Below are 25,095 nucleotides of genomic sequence, written 5' to 3' on the forward strand. Positions count from 1 at the left end.
TATGTTTTGCAGCTTCACTCTTACTGTATGGGCCTGTGCTGGCAATTGCCCCCAAAACAAAATAAAAACAAACAAAATTTTGTGAAACTTTTCAGGTTAGCTTTGGACCCCGTTGAATCTGAAAGACAGTACCACAAAATTGCATTTTTATCATTTATCAGACCCTGAAGAGCAATTACAGTTCAGGTGTTAAAAGTTTTTAGTGACATGCAGTGATAACGTTTAACTGCTTAGGGCCTGTCTCTGTGATTTGGAAAATGTCTTTCTTCGTTAGCAATGGGGGCCACCATCAGCAGCAAGACTTATTGAGAGCCTGTTTGTTGGGCACTGGAGGTTTGTTTATTCATTCAACAAACGTGTGTTGTGTTGTGCACCCGCCCCCCGCCCCACAGTCCCCAGGCACATGCTGGGGCCCTAAATGGATATAGAATTGGAGGCGGTTACAGGCTAGCTGAGGAGATAGGACACAGGATACATAATAAAAAGATTAGAGGGACAGAGACCTCATTCCACCAAGTGAAATCCTCTTGGAAGAACAACTCTTGGCCTGGGTCTTAAAAGAAGGGCTAAAGAAGAGCAAGTACAGTACGTTCCAGATTAGGAGAATGGTGTAAGCAAAGGTGGGAAGAAGGAATGTGCAAGGTGAGAGTTGAGAACACGATGAATAAGAAGATCTGTTGGGTTGGATTGGAACACAGAGGTGGGTGGGTGTCAGGGAAGATCCCAGACGATAGCAGGTGCCCTGGAGGAGGCTGCTGAGGAACCTTGAACACCAGGCTCAGATTTGGACCCTCTTGTAGATGGCTGGGGTCCTTTGAAGGTATTGGTTCAGTGGTATAACTTTGAAAAACCACTGTTTGGCGGAGGACGACTATGGCAGTGATGTTTCAGCAGAGTAAGAATGGGAAAGGCACAAGGCCGGGGATTTTAGTAACTGTTGGATGACGGGACCTGAAACCATCCTAATTGTAGTGAGTTTTTTCTTCCAAACACCCAAAAATACATTGTTGAAATCATTCTCTTGGCACCTAATCCTGTACTGCTTTGTAATATCTTTTGTTATTTCTTTAACTTTCCATGTAGAAAGTTTCCCCAGCTAGACTTCTAGTTCATTGAGTGCAGGAGAGCTTGTCTTACATAGAGAGTTCTGCATGCAGCATGCGCTCTGTAAAATGTTGGAATATTGTTGATTTAAATAGCCACTTGTGGGGATGTGTTCATGGGACACTTGCTTTGTCATCTCCTTTTGATGTCTTTTCCGCTTCCATCCTTGTACCTCCTTTCCTTCTATGAACCCAACTCTGTACCTAATTTAGCTATGTGTTTATGTGGAGAAAAAAGTAAGGGATTGCCAGCCCTTACTTAAGATAGGCCATTTACCTTAGCACAATTGAGGAAGATCCTGATAGAAAACATTATTGGGTTATGTCAGCAGGTTCAGACTGTTTGAAAAGTAGAAGGAGATTTGCTCTCTTCCGCCAGGTATAAATTCCGTCTTTGAGGGAATAATAAATGGGGTCATTGGTCAGTTCCCGTTTCTGTATTTCCCTTATTTTCCATCCAGAGATGGTTACATGCCTTCAGGCCTTTCTTCATCCCTGGCCCCCGTCCCTTTCCATAGCTGGAGCTGTGGCATATGGTGAATGTGGTTATGTTTAGCATTCTGTACAGAGGGTGTTGCAGAAAGATACTGTACAATCATTTCCATAACACAATGCCCTTCTGTTCATCAGTGCTATTTCTATATCCTGTAGCTTAACTCATGCTAACACAATGTTCATTTTTCCAGTTACAGCCAATTCTCCAGAGTAAGGAAGTTTTGAAGTGTTCCAGCCTTCCAATATTGACCATAGTCATTCCCTAAAAAGAAAGGAAGCTGATTATGTGCTTCTAGAAGGGGAGGATGGAGAGGATATTCACAGCCCTTTGGTTGATACTAAGCAAGTACGGTTCTCTGTTCTGAATACCTCCTCCTCTTTCTGTAAGACGTCTTCTGAAAATTTCAAGTTATGTGTCACAAACAAAAGGCAGTGAGTCTAGATACTCAGAGGAAAGGATCCTAATCCTGCTTAACCTAAACAGTGGAAGAGACAGAACAACACCCAAAGACATCCAGCCAGCACTCCCAGTGTCACTGCTGGCTGGTGACACTGAGCAGCCCACCGCCTCACTAAGCCTTGGGCTCTGCTGGAGGTCACACTGGTGTCCCACCTCCCTGATGGGGTTGGTGTGCAGATCTAGTGAGCTTTGAGAAAGTGTAAATTGCTCTTCAGATGCATGATGGTGCATTGCAGGCACATCATCTTGTAAAATTCTGTTTTCGGGAAAGAGCACCATAATAGAAAGCCATTTATAATTCAGTCCTTCCAAGGAGAAGCCAACGCAGATGTTGTCACCCATTCAAGGTTGGGTTTCTTGTTTGCTTCCCAGTGGTCCTCGTTGACCAGGTGGTTGGCTAGTTCATGTCTGAGGCTGTGGAGCTAAGAAGACTTCATTGGCTGGGTCTTCACACTTGGAACCGCGCTGGTTCCTAGGTTCTTGGGGTTCCACGGACATTCTGGTAGAAATTGTGGTTCTGGCAAACTTATTTTTGAGAGCTGCTTTAAGAGCCCTTCCTGACTACCACCCCTGCACTGACACACAGACTGCCTCCCCAGGCTCCCTCCCGCAGAGGGCTGCTGGGTTCTTTTTGCCCTTTCCTCACGTGATTCCCCACTTTTGTTGCCTCCGGACTGCTGCTGCTACGGCTGCTGCAAGTCCTGGCTTGTATCGGTGAGGTGTGCAGTAGGTAGGCTTGTATCGGTAGGCCCCCAAGAGGTGGCTGTGTCTTCAGGTACCATCTTGGATTCCACGCTGCCCACCACATTGTGACAGTCGTGCAAAGAGGGGTCGGTGAGGAGTGTTCACGCCTGAAGGCCTTTACGTGGAGGAGCGAGGAGACCTATTCTCTGTAGCTTCAAAGGTGGAGCAAGCTTCCTCGGCAGGCCACAGAGCCAGATCTCGTCTCGATGGAGACAGCATCCCAACAATTGGAGCTACCCAGTGATGGAGTGGACCCTTTCACAAAATAAAGACTTGGGTTAGGATGGTGAGATTACGGGTGATTCTATATGTTGTGTCATTGAAACTTTTTTTTTTTTTAAATGTTGTGGTAGAGACATTATTGCATAGTGACTGAGAACCTGGGCTTTGGAGCCAGCCTGCCCTGGAGAGTTAACAGATCCTAACTAATGGAGCAGTTAGGAGTGTAAAGCACACGGATCAGTACCAGGGACGTAGCAAGTACGCTGTGTGTGCTATTATTATTTTAATAAGGAAGAACAAGTCGTTTTCTTTCCATACAGCTATTAACCTCCTGCTGTGTACACACACAGTTCCCCCCCCTCCTTTTTTGGAATTTTAAAATAGCTGGTCCAGGTACAGTAGAAGGGAGGTTTTGCTTTTGAAAGAAAGTTGATTCCGATGACTTGTAAAGCCTTGTTCCACCCCGAGATGATATGATTCCATGATCCCTCGTAAGTGTCTTGAACAGTTTGAGTTGTTGAAAGGGCTGCTTTGCTGGGCAAAGGGAGAGGGAACCAAGGTATGAGAGTTACAACACGCCGGGCGCTTCGATGTCCTCGCATTGAACGCCAGAGCAAGCTTTAGGTGAGTCCCTCCACATAAGTACAGCTGAAGGGTGCGCACAGGGAGCAGCGGTGGGGTCCCTGTTCCTTGGAGGCACCGCTGCTGAGTTTGGGGCAGAGACGGGTGGGAACCTGCCACGGCATCAGACTCATCCAGGTGAATTCTCGGGAGGAGATGCGGGCGTGCTTTGGCTTGATTAACAGCACTACAAGGCCCCGAAAGGGAAAAGGAGGACAGAAATGGCACGGGGGACAGAAACGCCCGTGTCACACGGAGCCCACCCCTGCGGTTGTCCTTCCGCCTTGCAAGGAAGGAGCCAGCTCTTTGTGGAATCGAGTGGGCCTGAGGGCAGGGAGTTTCTGCTGCCGTCAGCCCACTAGCACACCATCCGGATCAAAAAGCCTTTGATGCAGGCATAGGGAGGAATGAATGTACAGTACCCCAACGCGGGTGTCCTGATGTCAACTCCAGTTGGTGTCAGCCCAGAACGTCTCAACCAGGGTTTCCCAGCCCAGCGCAGGCACTGCTGACGTTTGGGGCTGGCTAACCCTTTGTTGGAGGGGCCGCCTAACCCTTTGTTGGAGGGGCCGCCCTTTGCGCTGTCGGGTGTTTGGCAGCATCCCTGGCTCCTACCCACTATGTGCCAGTGGCACCTGCCCCCCACTTGTGACAGTCAATCAAAAATGTCTCCAGACATTGCCCAGTGTCCCCTGGGGAGCAGAATTGCCCCCAGTTGGGAACCACTGGTCTAAATAACCCGATCACGTGGAGCCTGTAAGGGCTCCCAGAGCTGCTCATACTTGTAGAACTAGAAGTGGGCGCTCTTCCCTCAGCTGCTCCCACCACCTCCTCACATAGCTCGGGCACAGTGACAGCAGCTTGAAGTTGGGAACACGCCTCTGGACTGTCTTCCATTGTCTGCGTCAAGGGCCTCCAGCTCCTCGGGCAGGCGTCTGGCCTGGCCTCCCTGGGTTGGGAGTGCAGGGGTGATGTCACTGCGCCTCCCCAGGAAGGGTGGAACAAAGGACAGAGTCCCCAAGGACAGGCAGCCTCATCCTCAGCTGGCCCGCTGGGTAGGTTTTTTCCCTCCCTTTCCCTCCTTCCGGTTTCAGAAGTGTTTGTTGTCCACCAAGTGCTCCATTGTAAGAGGACACGTTGAGTTGGCCGGGCTTTGTGTCTCTCGACTGAGCCCATTTCCTGCCCCTTGTGTGTCGTAAGGGTGTTGATTCTGGTCCAGTCCCTGGATGGAATCTTCCATGCCTTTTCCAGTAAGCCCGAGGAACTTGAGCCCTCCGTGATTTTTCTAGCATGCTCACGCTACCTGGAGCCTGCTCCTGAGGCCGGGGGCAGAGTAGAGAGCTGGGGAGCAGGAGAGCAAGCTCTCATTCCTTGTTTAAGTTTAGTTTTGAACTTCTCTTCCTTCTCTTCTTTCCTCCCTTCTTCCAGGAGGTTCTGAGGACCCCAGCAGCCTTGGGGAGCCGTCCCCTCACAGATCCTCAGCGTGTCCTATTTCCACTCAGTTCCCTCTGCTCCGCCCGTAACCTCTTTGTTTGCTTGCGTCTTCATGGGGAGGAGCGTTGGAGTTAGCCTCCAGCTCTTCAGGACAGGGTGCTGTGGGAGCGCACTGTCTTCAGGAGGAGATCCTCGAATCTCCTCGTAAAGGAACCTGTTAATTCAGAACCTGAAAGAAGCCGGGGGTGTTTCTGTAATGTGAGATTCACCCGAAGCAGTGACAGTTGGCTGGGGACACATTTGGTACTTGTTTAAATAACTTAATCCAAGCAGGTTTTCATTTGGACCTTGTTCCCGTGATAGGCTGGGTGTGGTAGTGATTTGGAGCCCCAGATCCTTTAATAACAACCTAGGATACCCATCAAGGGCTTTATTAGAGACATTTCCAACTGGGTAGCACACAAAAGATATTATAATTTAGAAAAAAATTAGTTGACCCTAAATGCACCTGAACCTCGAGTTACTCGCCATCTGTGACTTGTCCCTAGGAGAAGCTTCATGTGTCTCTGTGTACTCTGCTCTGGACCTGCTCTTTCAAAACAGCCAACCTTCGGCCAAAAAATACAGCTTCTGTGTCGCTGTCATAAAGTTACCGTCCATCATGATGATTGTGTGATGAATAATGCATGGGATCTTTTCTCTGCGACCGATCACGATGTTATTGGTGCAGGTCGTTTTTCAGTCTGCACTGTGCCCCTCACTGCCTTTTTCCTTGTTCCCCCTATTCTGCCCTTTCTGATCCCTTGCTTTCAGTTGGCCTTTGTTGCAAGGCAAGGCCTTCTTTCCCTCCGGCGGGCTGTTCCCTCAGGGGAAGGCTGGGCCAGGAGGAGCTGCTGGCTTCGAAGGTGGGCGGCTGTCTTGGCAGGTGGCCCGGTGGCCTCACCTGCCAGGTTGGCAGCGGTAAAGGCTCATCTCTTGTTGCCTCTGCCTCATTCCCTCTCTGTGGTGGGTGGAGGCCTCAGCAGAGCCTTCCAGGCAGATATTCCCAGGATACCCTGGCCAGCCTGGGAACCCAGTACACCCAGGCCACCAAGTTCGTGCCCCATCAGCAAGGGTGGCTTTTTAGTTGTCACTCGGTGGCTGAAATACACAAAAAGTTGTTGGAGTCTGCTCCCTTTTTTGTAGATTGGCTCATAAACATCTTGGTGGGTTTGGGCCTAACGCTGAAAGGAGGAAGTCTTGGGTCCTTTTTAGGACAGATTTATGCTGATGGAACTGGAAGTGCGGTGAGTATGTGACCAAAGGGTAGCTCAGTAGAGGACAGTCAGGGAGTGTGAGTCGGTGGGTCCAGGGCACATTCGGTGGATCCCTGTCGAAGACCTTCAACAGCCTGCATTTAGAACATTCTGCAGAGGCAAGAAGATGGGAAGCCTATTTGTATGAAATGTGAAGGGCCGGTTCTAGGCACACGTGTCTAGAGTTTTGTGCTTTGAATTGGACAGAACTTGATCCCTGAGGCTTGGAAAACTTAATACTGTTTCCTGGATGATTTAGATGTGCAACTACCCCACTTTGGACCATAAACCAGCAGTTGCCTTTTCAAGGAACGGTTGAAGTTTGGAGATGATAGTCGTCCACTCACTTTACGGAAGGGGATACTGAGCCCAGCGTCTCAGCACGTTTTTGACGAAACCTCAACCTCGGGCCCAGGCCCTGCTCTCCCGGTGCCTGGCCAGGCCTCCTTGGACTCTGCTATGCTGCCCACCATTTTCTCTGCTGTTCACTGAACATCCCACTCAGCAGATCAAGGTCATGAGTGAATTTATCTCATCAGGTGTTGCCTGATCCTTTGTACCTGAGGGAAGCAATTTCTGGCTGTCTCCTGAGCTCTTCTGCCCCAGGTCCTTCTGTGTACTGTGTGCGTCCCCCACACTGGGGAGGAATAATAGCTGACACCCACGTTAGAAACTTTACCAGTCAAGTATTATACTATCGGGCAGGGCTGCAAAGGACCCCACCGTGACCTTCTCCGTCGTGTTGCCTCTTCAGCAGAGGTGGGAGGAAATGAGATGAGTGTGAGCAAAGGATGCTCTGCTGGTGGTTGTGCTTCAGGGGCTCCAGCGTTCAGGGATTGTATGGTTCCTCTGTTCGCGAGTTGTTGACCGTGCTTTAGAGGAGCTAAGGTTCATTACAGTTGACTTTTGCTCTTCTTCCTTTGGCCAGGGTCTCATGCCCCCGCTGGCACACGCCCACCACTGCCCAGGCTGTGGTTGGTGGTAAAGCGAGCTCTCCTCTGCTTGCAGATGAACGTGAAGCCGTGCAGAAGAAGACCTTCACCAAGTGGGTCAACTCCCACCTCGCCCGGGTGTCCTGCCGGATCACAGACCTGTACACTGACCTCCGGGATGGACGGATGCTCATCAAGCTGCTGGAGGTCCTCTCCGGAGAGAGACTGGTAAGAGGGGATGTGAAGTGTGGGGCGCTGTGGGCGGGAAAATGTTTTTTTGAAAAATCACGTGTGGACCTGTCTCCTGTTGATTTCTGCGGTTAATGGTTGATATTTTTGAGGAGGAGACTCTTGATAAGTGAGATGAGTACGCTGGGGGAAGCTCCCGGGTGACATTCTGAGTCTGGGTGGTTTTCCTGAGCTGTAATGAAGAGGCTTCATTCTGGTTATTTGCAAGGTCACTGCCTTTGGTCGGAAAGATCTTGGCTGAACAGGGCACGGTGCTGGGAATTTAAGGGCCGGCCTTGGGTGCTGGCTCCAGGGTGTACCTGTATCCCTTGAGATCACGGAGTAATTTTAAATTTGTGTCTTACTGATCCTCTGGAAAATCTGAGCTGCTGTTTTAAGGTGGCAGGAACTGACTTCAGTGGTCCCTGGTGTATTTTTGGTTTCTTCCGTGCACACTTTTTGTTTTGAGGGTGGAGGGAGGGGCTGGTGCTATGTCTCCTTGGAGACTTGGAGCTTTGATGAATTCCTCCAAGCCTTTTTGGGCAGGGGAGTTGTCAGCCTCCACTGAAACCGTTCTCCCCATTCTGTTTCCCAGAGCTGCCGTGGCTGTCTCTGATGTGGCTTTTGTCTGTGGACCTTAAACTGAGGAATCTTAAACCAGTCATTGTAACTGACCCAACAGGTTTTGTCTCGCCTTGGTGTGGAAATGGGTGCTGTCATCTGCCGGAGCACAGGCAGTTCCATAGGTGCTGGTGGGGGCCCAGACAAAGGCAGGCTGACGCCCAGGGATCGAGCCCACATCTGCAGTGACATCACCGGGAAAACATGATGCTGGTGGTTGGCAGGGCTGCCAGAAAGCCTTACTTTTAACTCGAGCTCCACCCTGTAACTTGACAACCGCGGTGGGTCTGCATGCAGACCAACCCACACACCTCCGACCACAGGCAAGGGGCTGCAGTTGTACCCTGTCCTGTCATTAGCCCACAGACAGAATGGCCCCTTTGAACCCGGGTAAGAACAGTCAGGTTTCCCTTTCCCTGCCCCTCCGTTCAAGAACAGCCTCCTCTAAGAGACAGTGAAGCCCCGTCTCATCCTCAGTGCCTTTTGTCCACATGCTCTTTGTTCCCTGAGCGTGCACGTTTTGTTGCCTCGTCTTCTTGAGAGGCTGTGGGTCAAGCTAGACACACTGGATAAACAAAGGAGGCTTCTGCCTCCACGACTGTGATGCCTCCCTGAAGGCGGTTTGTAAGGTGGAAGTGGGAGCAGTGGGTCCACATGGGGAGGGCCGGTCATTTTGGTTTGTTTTTTGACGTGAGTCTAGGCCAGAATTACTGTGATATTCATCTTTAAATACAATTTTGGTAACCAGACTTTCTCAACCGCCCCACATTTTTTTCCCTTTTAATGTTTAACCTAGTATGATTGTCTATTGATTTTTTTTTTGAATGATGTTTTGAAAGTAGCTAAAAAAAAAAAAAAAATCATTAAAGGTCACCTGAAACTAGAAATTAGTTTGAACATTAATTTTTGTCCCAACAGGGTCCCGTCTTCAGGGCTGTGGGGAGTAAATTGTTCACCCTGGAAGGTCCATAATTCTTTCATACCAAGGAGATTGTGTCCTTGATAATGTCCACATAATAAACGGGATCAGACCCTTTGCCCTTTATTCTGGAAAGGGCAGCAAAAGCATTAGGGAGAAAAAAAGCAACCAGCAAAGCATAATTCCTGGTTGTTTGCAGATACCTCCCACTCCTCTGTTTATTTGCTGCCAGCGGTCTGTATATCTATATCTATATCTATATAGATAGATTTTTTTTTTTTTTTTGCAGTGACCCAGAGGCCTGGGAGAGTAGAGATGGAGAAACATGAGAGGGCTGCCATCTCCATCCTCTCGGGCAGTCAGTGGCAGAAGCTGTGTTTAGCCATGACTTACCACTTTGTAAAACCCCAAGAGCCTTGACTTCTTTTATTATCCTTTCCTCACAGCCAACTTGTGACTATAGTTTGGGCAGTCTGATTAATCTTTCTTACTCCAAAAGTAAGGATACCATAGATAGAGTGAGCTACAGCTCTTGTTCATTTGTCCTGGAGATTTTCGGCCTCTTTGGCCCCGTGGTTTATTTGGTTCATGGAGCCTTCTGGAAGGGACACAGACCACACTCTGCTGTTGGCTGCAGAGGCTGCCAGGGACTCAACGTTAAGAGACCCTCCCTGCAGGAGAGGACATCCATCCGTGAGGGCTTGCCCCAGAGGATTCTTGCATCTTCAGATTCTAAAACAAATGAGGTTGCTAGAGCTTCCAGGCCTGGGTAAATTAATGTCCACAGCTAAACGGTTGTGTCATCAGATAACGTTCAGTCAGCGCTGGGCTTTCTGCACCAGTGATCCAAAGCCCTGGGTCACATAAACACTTGCACTCCATCTGGAGCCATGTCTCCATCGGCATTTCAGCGCCAGCATTCACCACCAGCTTGACAGTAGGTAGTAGGTAAATGTTTGAGGGACTGCAGTATCTAAATTTATTTTATGAATAGATTCTTGGAGCCAGCTCATCCCTCTTTACAGAGGGGGAAATTTGTCTTATTTTTACTGAGTGAAGTTCAAAGAAATACATTAGCTTAATGATCCAGAGCATTCCACCCTAACCCCACCCTGCATTTGGGCTTAATAAAATTTGAGTTAGATTTGAGCAGGTTTTGGGTAGGCATTTTGGGTTATCAAGGCACTTGATTCCAGTGTACTGGGGAACATGAGAGGGCAGGAATCCTCACGTCTGGTCCTGACTTGGGCGGGATCTGTGTCCGGAAGTTGTCGCTCTCTTTGCCGCAAGGTATGTCAGATCCTGGAGCAGTGAGGAAACTCTGGCTGAGCCCGGAAGCTGCTGCTAATCGGGATTGGGTTGATGACAGAGAAAACCTTTCCTTTCCAATGTGTTACTTTGAAATTACCATGTACTATAAGTTCATAAATGTCTTGCTTTAAAGTTCCATAAGGAATATAGACCGAGGCTTCCCTGGTGGCGCAGTGGTTGAGAGTCCGCCTGCCGATGCGGGGGACACGGGTTCGTGCCCCGGTCTGGGAAGATCCCACATGCCGCAGAGCGGCTAGGCCCGTGAGCCATGGCCGCTGAGCCTGCGCGTCCGGAGCCTGTGCTCCGCAATGGGAGAGGCCACAACAGTGAGAGGCTTGCGTACCGCAAAAAAAAAAAAGAAGAAGAAAAAAGAATATAGACTACCCTTTACAGCATCAACTGACCAGGTAAAAGCGGTCACTGTGCTGGTCCCTTTGTCATTGGTCCTAGGCCCCAGGGCCAGATGAGAAACGGGACTTGAGGGGTAAAGTCCTGCACAACCCACTGACATTTGGAGGGAGTGGGGCCTCCGGACTTCGGGGGTGAAGTGGAGCCCACGGCTCCTCATCCAGGTTCGAAGTTGGCCAGTGCCTGCCCCCTTCCCCCCGTGGGCCTCAGCATGAACGATGGGTCTGAATAAGACAGTTTCCTGCCTTGCTCCTGCCAGACCGAGCCCTCGCCTCTGACCGAGAGGACAAGGTTTTCTGAACACTTCTGCCCTCCCCCCAGCCCCTGCCATTTCCAATAGCAGGTATCACTAATTTGGGGTTGCTTGATGTTTTCCTGATATTCTGTCTTCTTATTCTGTTAATCAATCTCAAAGAAGACAGTGCAACAAAAAGAGGATTTTTTTTTTTTTTTTTTTTTTTACCACCGTTAATTCCAAAACAGGCTGAGCTAGGTGGAGACGATAGATTTACCATGAGATTTGCGAGATTTGCTAAGCCTTAAGTAAATCCTACGTTGAACTACCCTGAGTGCGTTTTACCTAGAGCCTTTGTTAGGAGAACATGCTGGCATGTATTGTTGTAGAAACAGGGTTTTATGGACTGGCCACAGAACCTTCCTGTTGTTTGTAATGTCTCTTGTGTGGGAGAATTTGCTTTTGTTCTAAACAACGGGACACAGAAGAATGCCCCTGTTAAATTCAGGTCTAGTTGCACAAATACTAAAAGTGAATTAATAATAACAGGTAATAGTAATACCATGTGATAAAGTACTGAATGAATGGCCCCAAAGCCCTAGAGTTCAGAAGGGGAAACGGGCCTTCTGGATGGGGTGTCAAGGAGGGGCCGGGTGTCAGCCATGAGGAAGAGTGAAGAGAGCGGTTGGGGGTGGGTGGCAGGAGGGAACAGGTGTAGGGAAAGCATCCTGGCTGAATTGGAGTTTGTTTTTGGAAGGAGTGATGATGGTCAGTTACTTTTAGTGTTTTCTGTCACACACATAATGTGTTTAGTTCTCACAGTCTAATCAAGGGGACAACTTACACTTTATAGGAGAAACAGGCAGTGAGTGACCAGGGCCTCGCCCTAGGCCAGTATCACTACTGAGGAATATAACTTGGACTGCAGCCTACTCTCCTGTCTGTTGGTCCCCTCCTTTCTCATTGAGCCCTGCTAAAGGAGAAGATTCTCCTTGGGGGTGGGTCCCAAACAGGAAGGAGACGGGCAGGAATTAATGGAACAAAGTATGTTGTTTCCTGTTTAATTTTAATTGGGCAAGAATCGTTTATACTATTCTTAAAGCTCCAAGTGTGATATGTAGGGAGGTGTTTGGGGACATAATGTGAAATGAGTTTGGCTGTTGTATCAGAGGAGATTTGGGAGTTCCTATCCCCAAATCCCTATCCCATCCTACCCTCTGTATTAAGTAGAGGCGTGTGTGTGTGTGTGTGTGTGTGTGTGTGTAGCAAACACTGATTTTTTATTAAAAGACAAAAATATAAGCAAGTATCCATTGCTCTGATATACTGAGACCAGTAGTGTCTTTTCTCTATTTCTTCTTCACCTAAATGAGAGATCAGGAGGCACTTTAGAATTCACCTGGCATGCTAGTGAGTCTTTCACCCTGCAACACATAGGTTGTATTTCATAGCTGGAAGGGACTTGAGTGGCCACTAAGTTAGATCCCTTTATTTCATAGGTCCTGTAGGCCATCAAGGCCATCCAGCTGGCATATGGCAGTCGGCCTCTCCCAGTTCCCAGGATTGGTGTTCTGTCTACCCTGCTACCCTTGGAGAGCTGTTGCTCCAGGTGGCTTCAGGGTGGCTTTGGATACCCATGAAGAAAATCAGAAGGAGTGGGGCTTACCAGGGTAGAAGAGTGGCCCAGCTCCCCAGGGTCCCCCCAAAATACCCTGCCAGGAATCCTCCCTTATGTCTTCCTCTTCTATTCAAGGAGGCTAAAAATGGCTCCAGGAAACATTTGCTTTTTCTTTTCCATCTCTAGACTCTGGCAAAAAGCCTGCCATCGTGAGTACTCCACAGTTCTGCAAATCCTGATGCCCCACAGCGTGTAATTGATCCAGACTCCAGGCTGAGTGACAGTTGCGGCAGAGCCGTGGGGGGGGGGGGGGGGGGGCAGCATCCAGCTCCCTCCTTCCTTTCTAAGGGCCTTGGGCCCACTTGGCGAATTTGCCCAGGACCACACCGCTTCTCAGGGGCAGGGCTTGGACTAGCTGCTCTAATAAGCAATCAGGATTATATTGTCAGTTTCTGGAGGTAGGTTAGTTAGCCCTGTAATTCCCACTCTTCCTTTGGAGTTGGAAAGAAGATAGGTCTGGAGTAAGGCCCAGATGGGTTAGAGCTGTGGTTGATAAAAGATTTGGGACTAGAAGGGACCTTGGGAAGGGGAAACAGGAAAAGCACCCGCAAAACACAGGCCCACAGGCCCTGGTGCGGAAGAGCAGGGACACTTGTTAGATTGACTTGAAGGAGGATCCGTAAACATTGGCATTTCCGCAGAGGAGCCCACGCCTGCAGAGCCCCCCTTGCTTGCGTTGCACACGAGTCTGGTATTGATCTTTGCCTCCTAAGTGGCATCTCAAACTGCCCCATCAGAAGGGACCCAGAGGACAGAAATGCGCATGTTACCGTGGGAACGGACCTGTGTCGTACTAGGAACTTGACAGTAATTCGTGGAGACGAGACGGGGAAGGTTCCTTTTCTTGGCAGAGGGAGCCACTCTTGGGGCGTGGCTTGTGTTTATCCCTGAGCGACGCACCCCTCCCCCAGGTGCACTGTGTTCCGTTCTCTCCATTGTTATCTCTTCTTCCTCTGGAGAAGATGGAAGTTGAGTAAAATAAAAATAGCTCTTTTAAAAAAAAGGGAAAACTGTCTGCCAGATGGGAACCCAGCCTCGTAATTTCCTTTCACGTAGACGTGTGTGTACTGCCCTCGGTTCCCGGTGTAGCAGGAAGAGGACGCGCTCTGGAATCCCGGCTCACCGCACACCAGCCAGCCGTGCGCCATCACCTCACCCCTCTAAACCGGCATGTTCTCATCTGCAAAATGACAAGAATAGTAATAATTATTGCTGTGCAGTGTTAGTGTGAGGACTAAATGTAAACCACCTAACAGGTTAACATAGTGGCACAGGAAATGGCAGCTAAGAATTTTTAGATCTTGGGAGTTTTGCCATTTAGATGACCCAGTGTGTTTCAGTGTATATAGTTCTGTGCAGTCATTAACCCTTCTAAAATAAATTCCCTGTAGTGATTGCCCCCTAAACTTGCCGAGGTACCGTGCCTTAAAACACTTCGGAAGCCCTCTCTGAAGCAGATACAACATGAGTTCCAGGAGTTGGTATTCTTGAGTTTTAGTCTTGATTCTTACTCCCCCTCCTTGTGCTGCCCGTACATCATCTAATCACGCCACGTCTGGTTTATTCTTTTGGCTTAAAAAGGGGTTAATATGCCACCGAAGATGAGTGAGCTTCAATTGAGATGAAAGGTGGGAAAGTGTTTGAAAAACAGAGAGAGGAGAGGTATAGTGAGGCAGTGAAGCAACTTTCACTGCTCAACATTTAGCCTAGTTTGAATTACTAGCTGCGCAGCATAACAGTAATGTTTAAAATATCTCTGTAAATCATGCTTTCCAGCCTTGTTTCCTAGTAAGCTCTGAGTCATAGAGGTCTTACTGTGTATAGAGGCCTTAAGTGTTGAGGTTTGGGTGTTTTCACATCCTTTCCGCTCTCTCGTCCTATCTCCCCTCTCTCCAGGCACCAGCCAGTCATAAATTTTCTCTACCACCTCTTCCTTTTATTTCTGTCCAGAGTTTAATGTGGGGTGTCAGGATTAGAAGAGTAATATCATTACCATTATTTGGGGGCACATTCCCTTCTGGTATTAAATTTGCCTTTCAGCTGATGTATACCAACTTCTCTGCCTCTCAGTGGGAGAGTTCTATCTAGACCCTGAACATTTCCTGTTGTCTAACAGAGAGGTGTGTTATTTCTAAACAGTTTTTTTGTTGTTGTTTTTTTTTTTTTTTGCGGTACGCGGGCCTCTCACTGTTGTGGCCTCTCCCATTGCAGAGCACAGGCTCCGGACGCGCAGGCTCAGCGACCACAGCTCACGGGCCCAGCCGCTCCGCGGCATGTGGGCTCCTCCCGGACCGGGGCACGAACCCGTGTCCTCTGCATCGGCAGGCGGACTCTCAACCACTGCGCCACCAGGGAAGCCCTATTTCTAAACAGTTTGAAGCCCAAGTGGCATGGAGAGGGGGAGCCCCCTCTTTTAAGTAGAATCGTTGGGAGGAAAATCCTTGAGGCACCCCTGTTGGTAGACACACTTTGTGGGTTTGAGAACACCATAATCATTAGTTCACCATTTCATTTATGTAGCGGCCCTTTGAGATAATTATTCATATTATCCCCATGTTATGGATAAACAGACATTTGAGAAGTAAGGCACTGATTTGCTAGAAAGTGGGGAAATTGTAACTTAAATGTGGGCATTTTAACATTAACATCATCTTCTACACTGAATTGCCCAACAAAAATATATGCAGAGATCCAGTTTGTTCACGTTTTATGTTTTAAAAGATATAAAGGCCAGGAGCAGTAGGAAAATTAAAAATAAAAAAACTTTAGGGGGAGAAGAGCAGAGTATCATCCCCCCAAATCTTGGTTTGATTTTTGGGAGAATTGCAAAAAAAACCCAAGTGGGGTGAGGGGGTCTCCTGAAAGTCTGCCATTTCCTCTGACTTTTGGAAATTGGTGAGGTTTGTTTTTTAACCATTTGAGAAGTCTGATCATTTACCCAGAGATGTTTCTTTGCCGTTTTTATTTTAGTTCCTTCCTTTGTGTTCCCGTGCACTAGTGTTTCTGATGGCTGGTGCTGGAGGGGACTTACGTTGTGTCCAGGTCTGGGTGAACCATCCTCAGATCCCACCTGGCATGGCCAGTCAGCATCAGCACGGCGCCCCTGCCACGTGGCATTGGGCTTTTCGAGCCTGCAGGATAGCGTTTGGACCCCTCTCACAGCCCTCCCCCTCCCACACCCTTGCACCCCATACTCACGTGGAAATGAACACACAGTCGGCTGGGATTTTGTAACGAGAGAACAGAGGCTTGAGCGGTGTCTCACGTGCGTTTGAAGTGGAGTTTTTCAAGATAAAGTCTACGAGGACCAACTGTAGAGCTATGCCTGCTGCAACCTGGGAAGGTCCTGGCAGCCCCCAGCCTATTCCTTGTTCTCCTGTTGCTCAGGCCCTTCTGTCAGATGACAGAACTAAACAATTTAGTGAAGAGTTTGATGTCCTTTATTCAAGGGGACACAGTCCGTGGACAGAGGCGTGCAGTGCCTCACAAGTGGTGGAGCATGCTTCCCTAGGGATTTGGGGCGAGAGGTTAGAAAAGGGGCAGCGCGGGAACAGGGCGTGACTGGCTAGGAGGTTGGAGGTTTCCTTGGGAGGCGAGCGGGTCCTGTTTTCTGGGGCGCGGTGAGCTGGAGGACTGTGATGGGTGTGTGTTGGGGCTCCTTGAGAGCTGTTTCCCTCAAGGGCAGTCTGACTTAGGTTTGTGATGTGGGCCGAGCCCCTGGGGTGGCCTCTCTTTTGTGGGTCCTGGTACTCAAATTAACTTTACCAATTCTAATTCCATCCACACTGTTCCTCTCACACTCAGTTAGGACAAAACCCTTTCTGGCCTCGCAGATACCTGCTGCCATTAGGAGAACGCTTCCATCCCTGTTGCTCTGCAGTCCTGGGCGTATGGTGCCTGACACACGCTGTTTGGTCACGGGCTCGCTGGTCAGGGCACAGGCATTAAAGAGACGAGAGGAAGAAGCCTCTGTAGAGCAATGAGAAATGTCAGGAGCCCCTGCCCCAGAATTCACATGCTTCCTTAGAGGCAGTTAATCCCCACCCCTCGACTCTGAACAGAGTTTCAGCAGGAGCCACCTGGACACAAGAAGAAGGAACCGCTGTGGGTGGTCACTTTGTCAACCTCAAGAAATGACCGCTGATCCAGAGAAAATGAGAACCGAAAGCTGGCCCGCGAGAACCAGGTGCCGAGTCCGGGGACTTCTCCCCTGAGGGCTCTGGGCACACCCCCTCCATCAGGGCCATCTCCCCTGTTAGGAGGGGACCCATGGGAGGAGGCTGCTGGGCGCGCCTTGGAAGAAGGGGGCTCCAGTGTCGGCCTCAGGCTGTGTCTACGCAGTCGCTCACGGAATCTTAGATGGAGTCCACCGCTTTCTGTTGTAAATATCTGGCCTTTTTCTTGCCTCGCCATATTGCTTGATTTTGATGTAATGTTATCACTTGACCTGACATGAATAACAAATCCTAGCATTTCTGACATACCTGAAATGTATTAGTTGTGACGTTTCTGAGAGACGATGCCTTTTTGCGGGGGTGGGGGTTGGGGGAGGTTGTAAGTAAACTCTTATAGTGCAGACTTCCCTCGATGCCCAAAGACGGATTGGTTCCAGGACTTGCCGTGGGTACGGAGGGCCGACTGGAGCGTGAAAAGCTTGACTTCTAGAGACATTTCTTTTTCCATTGCTATTATTTGAAAAAATCTGCCACTTGTGGTAAGGCCTCTGGCCATAATCTTATTTCCTCGGGGTCAAGGCACATTCTTGTATGCTTGCCAGTCCTTTCTTGTAGAAGAGAAAGTCAAGAAAAAAAATAACGTAATCTGAGACTGGGTACTTAAAGTGGTCACTTGTTAGCCAAGTTATCTTCTCTTTAAATGTTTTCCATCTAGCACTTAACTGAGGATCTCAGCTACAGAGGGTAAGGTGGGAAGCAGGCAAGACCTTACCGTAGGACTAGCTACGCCCACACCTGCGTGTGCTCAGGTTGCTGCACACCGGGCTGCCTTTCCTCTGTGAGGCCGGCTCATAGCACACACCGTTGCCCAGTCCATCTGTGGGTGTTCAGGTCACTCCATGTAGGCCTTGGGCTCTGAACCGAACCAGAGGCCACCGAGAATATAGCAGGAATATAAAGCATTATCCCTGCTCTCAAGCCAGTAGTCAAGTTGGAAGTAATAAGAACAACACATACGAAATAACAGCAAAAATATAAGATATGTGATTAGTTCCTGAACTCTGTGGTCCAGACAGAGACCACAGATGTATAGGTTTGGGGGGGAAGGGGAGACCTGTGAGAACTGGAATGGTTGGAAATGACGCCTAGAAGGAAAGACGTACCTTGACCTGAACCTTGAAAGGTGGGTGGGTTACAATGAGTTGGCTGAGGAGGTAGGATGGCAGCCAGGCCAGGTTCTTCTTCCGGCCAGGGGGGTGTGGGCAACCTGGTGGCAGCTTTGTGGAGTAATGAGATCAGCCGGAGGTGCACCCTCAGCTAGAAGGGGGAGTAACGGGCGATAGAGAGGAGGGTGGGAAGGATGGAGGCGGGCGATGGAGGCATGAGCTTGTTCTTGACACAGGAGATGATAGAGACCCGTTGAAAATTTCGAGTGTGTGTGTGTGTGTGTATCTTTACCTATTGCTTTGTTTATTTAAAATGCTTACCTTGAAAACGCCTTTTTTTGATTTAGATATAACTGATTAAAAGGAATAGACATTTGAGGTAGTCACATTAGACTACTCTCATATCTTTCTTATTTTATCCTTTCTTTCCAGTAAGTCACACCCTTTTACTCAACCCCCCTCCATCACCCTCACAAAACCAGCGCTTGAAAATTCTGCGGATTTGGTGGAGTGTCCCCCCCCTTTTTCATTTTGAGCCAACCTTGGGAAACAACCCGAACCAGCAGGTGGCAAGCCTGTTTTTACGTTTAAAGCAGCTAGAAAATCCTCAGAGGTGTTTCGCTGTGCATCTGCAAAAATTATATGGGTGGCAGTAGTAGCTCTGAAATTCTTTATGAAAATTGAGTTCCTCTTTCTCTAAGCTTCCAGCTTCTGTGCTCATTTGTAAATTGTGTCACTTCCGTGATTAAACAAAAACCTCTGAAGAGTGATCGGTTACCATCCCTTAAGTAAACTTTTCTAAGGCTGTTAGATAAACTCTGTCCTTGGACTGAATGAGCACGTTTTTTTAACGTTTTGGTATGGGTCGGAAAGCGCTGCATGAATGGGCACGTGTGCACTTTCTGGGCTGTAGTTCTGAGCTGGTTTCTGCCCTCTTGGATGATGTGTTTCCACCTTCTGCTCATCTGTTTTAGCCTAAACCCACCAAGGGACGAATGCGCATCCACTGTCTGGAGAACGTGGACAAGGCCCTTCAGTTCCTGAAGGAGCAGAGAGTCCATCTTGAGAACATGGGGTCCCACGACATCGTGGATGGGAACCACCGGCTGACCCTCGGCCTTATCTGGACCATCATCCTGCGCTTCCAGGTAAGGGACTTGGCCCGGCGATTCGGCCTCCCTCCTGGAGGTGAGCATCCCTGTGAAACTGGCCTCCCCATTCCAGAGGGACCAGGAAGACCAGGTTGAAATGTCGTCTCAGAGTCAGGTGTGCAGAGCGGCGGGTCACATTTGGCTGCCCTGTAGGCATGTGGCAGCTAGTCATATCCTCCTTCAGTTCTGCCAGCCCCTGAAAATCTTGACTCTCCTGGCAAATATGAGGGTTTCCTGGGCTGCGTCTCGGCCCACCACTTCACCGACACCTACTGTAAACGTCTGGTGTCTGCTGCTCAGCTCTCAGGAGCAGAGGTGTAAGGATGTGGTCGATGCTAGGTTACTACCACTGGGCTGTTTGAACTTCGCCGGGTTGTGGCGTGCGTCATAGAATATCTTTCGGCGAAGCTGCTTAGGATCGTGACACATGTGTGGGCTCTGTTTTCACCTTCTCCTTCTCCTTTGGATGTGAGGAAGCAGTTTTCAGGGGGGATGTGCAAAAAAGCCTTATGCTTGTTTGACTTGGTGACGATTTTATGGGTTTGTTATACCCGAGCGAAAGGTTCTAAGTATAGAAATACTCTAAGCCAGAAGGTCCTCTCAAGGTCATTTTGTCCAATTCCTTCACTTTCTGAGGGAAGGGAGGAGCCTTGCCAGGGATCACACAGCCAGTCAGGGCTGCTGCGCATGCTTCCGACCCCTTGGAAGAGAGCGCAGCCTTGCTTGTCTGTGAAGCAGCTCCGGCCTGATTCCTGGTTCTTTCTCCAGGCTGTTGCTTCATGTTCCTGCTTTTCAGTTAAAATCTGAAATTCGGGAAACACTTCTTGCCATAGCGTCAGGTTACTCTGCAGACAAAAGTCCGAACAGTCCTGTCTCCACCGTGGCTGTGTTCTCTGTATCTTCCCTTCCTGTTAAGCCCCTTTGATGAAGTTTGATTGATTTTTTTTTCCCTAGGTAAATAAAAATCTCACCAACAAAGGGCCATGTCAGAAATCAAATTATAGCTCTCTTTGTATTCTTACTAAAACGCCGAAATCAGCCTCTAACCAATCATTTCCCTTCTGCTCCCCTCGGGATCGGGCAGCTCTAGTTTAGTGGTCTGGGTGGGTATGTGGGAGTAGGGAGGGGGTAGGGGACCAAAGCAGAGCTGTACAGAGACACTCCCTGCATGGGGGGTTCCTAAGCCTGGACCTGCCTTGGGAAAGCCGTTTACTCATTCAGGTTCCCTGGTCCCAGCCCCAGCGCTTCTAATTAAATAGGTCTGAGGCTGGGAACCACTGTGAAGGTGACATGTTAGTGGAGATTTAATTGCAACAATCAGTGACTTTATTTTGCACACAGAACTCTTCTGCACGTTTCTGTCATTTAGTTCCTGAATGATTTGAAAACAGAGTGAATACCATTGTGTTCACTAACTATTGCTCTGGGCCTTAGGCCAACAGGACTCTCCTGGAGCATCGCCTCAGTTCTGTAGAGTAAAAAGTCTTATTTCTCTTGCCTTTGGCCTGTAGTAATCAGAGCGTGGAAGGGCGTCCTGACAGTGGCCTCTCTCGACAGCGGGTCTTGTGCCCATGGCGGGGAGCTGGCACACACAGCCCTTTCCAGGATTCTCGGCATGAATTGGGTTGCATCATTGACTAATTAGCTTCCTGCCAGCTTGCCTTTTTCTGTGCTTGAACCTGTAAATGCTGATACGTAGTTTCTCCCTTTCCTTTGAGGCTGATGTCACTGCATGGCCTGCAGGGTTGGTGTCTGACATGACCCCGCCTCCCACAGCAGTTTTATCAAATCATCCCCCGCTCCACAAACATGTATTGATTCTGCACCAGCCAAGGCCCAGCTCACATTCTGCGTCCTCTGTGAAGCATCCCATGTATCTACAAAGATCTCTCTCCCCACCGCCCCCCAGCTCCTGAATGTGCAACCTCGTCTTACATTTTGTGTGTGTGTGTGTGTCCAGAGTCCCCAAGATGCAGCCTGCCCTGATGTGTGTAGCAGGTGTGCATTAAATACCGATGATGACAGACAGGTTTTATGCCGCTTTCCCTTAAAAGAGAGTAAAAGATGGTGTGAGAAACTGGAATGAAAGTCGTCGAGTTTGCCTGGTCCACATAGGGAGCTGTCTTCATTTCAGAAGGGTAGATATTGTTTCTGAAAGAACAAGTCTGGAAACAGATTCCCTTCACACTGAGGCATAGGAAAGCTGATGGGGGTTAATGTGTAAAATTCCACCTGCCTTTCCTCGTGAGTCTGTGTCTTACTCCTTGAGCGAAGGTTATTCTTACACACTCTTTGGAGTTTATGCAAGCTCAGACTTCACTTACAACAGTTAAAAATGGAGAATGTTTTTTAGAAGTGTAATTATTTCAATTTCTTGATGTTTTTCCTAGTTGAAAGTTTCTAACTTTTTAATCTTACATGTATGTATTTTATCCTCCTCCTACCACTTTCTCTTAAAAAGAATTCTGGGGCGTGTTTCTAGATTAAATGGAAAGACCTTTGACAGGGGCCAGGACAGGGAAGCTTGGAATGGTTAGAGCTGAAAGAGAGGCCAACACCCTTTCCCCTGACTCCATCCCACATTTTATCATTATAATCAAGGAACTAAAGGCAAAGGGGTATTTAGAGCATTTGTTTAAAATCACGTAACTGGTAGGCAGCCCATGAGCCAAAGAGCTGACATGTATGGATCTTACTAAGAGCCCAGCCCTTTGTACTTTGCATTTGTTCAAGTGTACAGCACGAGATAGCCACCCCTCAGAGGGGAAGCCGAGGAACTCGCCCAAGGACATACGATAGGTGGGGGAGCCTGGATTCGGACCCAGAGAGTCTGACTTTGGTGCCAGTAGACCAGGCTCTGTGTCCTGTTGAGAATCAGCGGCCTGAGTAGCTGATGAACACAGGCTCTCTTAGTCCATTCAGGCTGCTAAACCAAAGTACCACAGATTGGGTGGCTTCCACACAGTAGAAATTTATTGCTTACGGTTCTGGAGGCTGTAAGTCTGAGATCAGGGTGCTAGCATGGTCAGGTGAGGGACCTCTTCCGGGTTGCATACTTCTCATTGTGTCCTCACATGGTGGAAGGCGCTAGGGATCTCTCTGGAGCCTCTTTTATAAGGCACAAATCCCATTTATGAGGGCGCTACCCTCATAACTTAAGCATCTCCCAGAGGCCCTACCTCTTAACGCCATCACCTGTGGGGCTTAGGATTTCAGCATAAGAATTGGTGCGGGTGTGGGAGACAAGCATTCAGACCATGGAAGCACAGCATTTAAGGGCATTCTTTCTCTGAGAGTTTGGGTCCGTTTTCAGGAAATGGTGCACGCACTGTCCTCATCAACGAAGGACTCACTCACCCTGGTGTAAAACAATCTTTGGTTGTGAGAAAACAAACGGCATTTTTCTAGAGTCTGCTGAGGTTCAAGCCGTATGAACCACCGTTCTAGCTTGTAGTTGGAGAGGACGGGCTATGTTGGGGGTAGAAATGACCCCTAATCGGTTCTTGGAAGTCAGGCAGGTAACTAGTCTTCACTTCAGTCTTATCTTTGTGCAAAGTAGAGAACCTAGTTCTGCTTGGTGTTTCTAAGAAGTGAACCCTGGCTTCAGAAAGCAGTTCTCATTGACCCTTGGAGTAGGCAGTCTGCAGGGCTAGCTGTTGATCTAAAGTTTACTCTTTATGTATATGCAGACCTGTTCTTCTGTGGCTCTTATTAGGAAGCTAACGCATCTATTGGTCTAATATTTCTTCGTAAATCTTAGATCCAGGATATCAGCGTGGAAACTGAAGACAACAAAGAGAAGAAATCTGCCAAGGACGCATTGCTGTTGTGGTGCCAGATGAAGACAGCTGGGTGAGCACAAGCTCGGGGGTTAGGGGCTGCTTCTCCCAGGACTACGTTCTACCAGAGTCATCACTTACAAGGTGTTGACGAGTATCTTTTCCACCACTTCACTGAGACGTCTTGTTGACTCGCAATCAGTGGATGCACTGACATTTCAGCTAGCTCTCAGAACGGGAGTTGATTTATATCCTGGACCTGTCATTTGCACAATCAGTCTCCCTCTGTTTATGAAGGAAGTTCCAGAGAGAAGTTAATCTTGAATTTTAAAACCCTGAAACCATGTTTAAGAATCTCATCCAGGATATTTGTAAAAAGTTGTGGGTTTTCTCCTCTCTTTAATTTCTGTTGCTTTGGGAAGCTCTGTACAGTAAACTTAAGGGTGGGTGGTCTTTGTACATTATCTCAGTTTCCCTCTCTTTTATTCTTTCCTTGAAATTTCAGTCAAGATATTTTTTAGAGAATTGCATCTTGCTTATTGCTCACTGAAACTTCGGAGCTCCTAGGTACTAACTGAGAATTTGGTTTTGTACCAGGTTAATTTTGCACCAAGTCAGGACTACTTGGAGGACAGCTGTAGTTGTAATGGACGTGATCAGTCAGTGGTAACTATGGAAACCATGAAGAGTGTAAGGCTTAGTAAGGGGATCAAGTTAGGAATGAACTTTTAATCAACCACAGGTAGAAAGTTATTAATAATCAATGTGGTGTAGAGTAGCTGATTGACTGCGGGTAAGTTTCAAACATAGGGAAGTGTTTCAGGGAGGTACTAGATTTACAAAGCTTCATCCAGTTCAGTGGGATAAGGAAGAAGGAGAGCTGAGTGTTTGAACAGGTAATCCCAGCTACTTCCTCGCCCGGAGTGCCATGTGAATGAACTCGGGTCTTGGTGTCTGCAGGGTTCTGATAGCTGTGCTGGGGGCGTGGAAAGCCAGTGAAGCAAGGAGGCCTCAGAGGCATCTAGTTGTGGTCACTTTTTTCTCAGTAAGCCTGGTGTTTTCAGTCAAGGACGCAGATCACAGATCGAATTACCAAGGAAGAAAAGCCATGTTGGGCGTGTGTTTTATTCTTATTTTCCAACGAGGAGAAGTTGAGGCAGATCTTAGCTTGGATTTGATTGTCCTTATTGATATTCACTGCCCGACATTTTCGCAGTGCCTACAGACTTTTTTTTTTTTTTAAACACTGTGTTTAGCAAAAGCACAGACCTTTGTTGGAATGATTGTGTCGCTCTTGTCTTGTGCCTCGTGTTTGTTAGGTACCCCAACGTCAACATTCACAATTTCACCACTAGCTGGAGGGACGGCATGGCCTTCAATGCGCTGATACACAAACACCGGTGAGTCCTTAGAGGTCATGCTAACAATTTGGGGGTGGAATGTTGACATCCTTGTGTAGCAGATCTGGGTGACTTTTGGTCCTCATGTCCGTTGCCCTCGCTGTTGCATCACGGTGGAAATTCCTGCCTTCCCTGTGAGGAAGGTGAGAGAGAATGTGTAAATTCTCTCAAACCAGAGAAACGACTTAACCCATTTTCTTCATAAACTTTGAGGTTGTTTATTCAAAAATCGGGTTTCATTGTTTGATGATTAACTAATATTGTAGGCTTTTACTCTGCTAAGTGGACACTTTTGGAGTAGTAATCGAGTCCCACTGGTCACACGGTGTGTTTTCAAGCCACTGTGATAAATCTTTGTTCCACTGTTGTTCTACACAGGCCAGACCTGATAGATTTTGACAAGCTAAAGAAATCCAATGCACACTACAATCTGCAGAATGCATTTAACCTTGCAGAGCAGCACCTCGGCCTCACTAAACTGTTGGACCCCGAAGGTAAGGACTCCAGGGGTAAGAGGTGGGACCTTCGGCATCTCTAGCACTGCGGAGTAAATATAAAATCTGCTTTGTGTCCGTTTGTTTAATTTGTACAGTGTGCTTTGGGAATTATCTAAGGAAGAGGAGTTTAATTTTGGTGTGGGAGTTACTTGAGGATTTGTGTAAAGGATTACGTCTGAAAAGGCCTTGAGAGATGAGTATGATTTACACATGTGCCAGCG

At 48.3% G+C, this 25,095-nt stretch overlaps 1 protein-coding gene across 6 annotated transcripts in view; it reads left to right on the forward strand.

The window, feature by feature from the left end:
* The window catches only part of SPTBN1 (spectrin beta, non-erythrocytic 1), a 196,685-nt gene that overhangs the window by 120,445 nt on the left and 51,145 nt on the right, over window positions 1-25,095 (forward strand). For 5 of the 6 annotated variants that reach the window (XM_027131673.1, XM_027131675.1, XM_027131674.1 and 2 more), the window contains 5 exons: window positions 7,383-7,534; window positions 19,022-19,195; window positions 22,959-23,050; window positions 24,297-24,377; window positions 24,756-24,871. In XM_027131673.1, the coding sequence (XP_026987474.1) occupies window positions 7,383-7,534; window positions 19,022-19,195; window positions 22,959-23,050; window positions 24,297-24,377; window positions 24,756-24,871 (615 nt within the window). Of the gene's footprint in view, window positions 1-7,382; window positions 7,535-10,672; window positions 10,793-19,021; window positions 19,196-22,958; window positions 23,051-24,296; window positions 24,378-24,755; window positions 24,872-25,095 lie in introns of those variants that run through there. The other variant, XM_027131677.1, reaches the window with a different exon arrangement.

Source organism: Aethalodelphis obliquidens, unplaced genomic scaffold (genome assembly GCF_003676395.1).
Source record: "Aethalodelphis obliquidens isolate GAN/ISIS:26980383/991018 unplaced genomic scaffold, ASM367639v1 scaffold40, whole genome shotgun sequence".
Classification (NCBI taxonomy): Eukaryota; Metazoa; Chordata; class Mammalia; order Artiodactyla; family Delphinidae; genus Aethalodelphis; species Aethalodelphis obliquidens.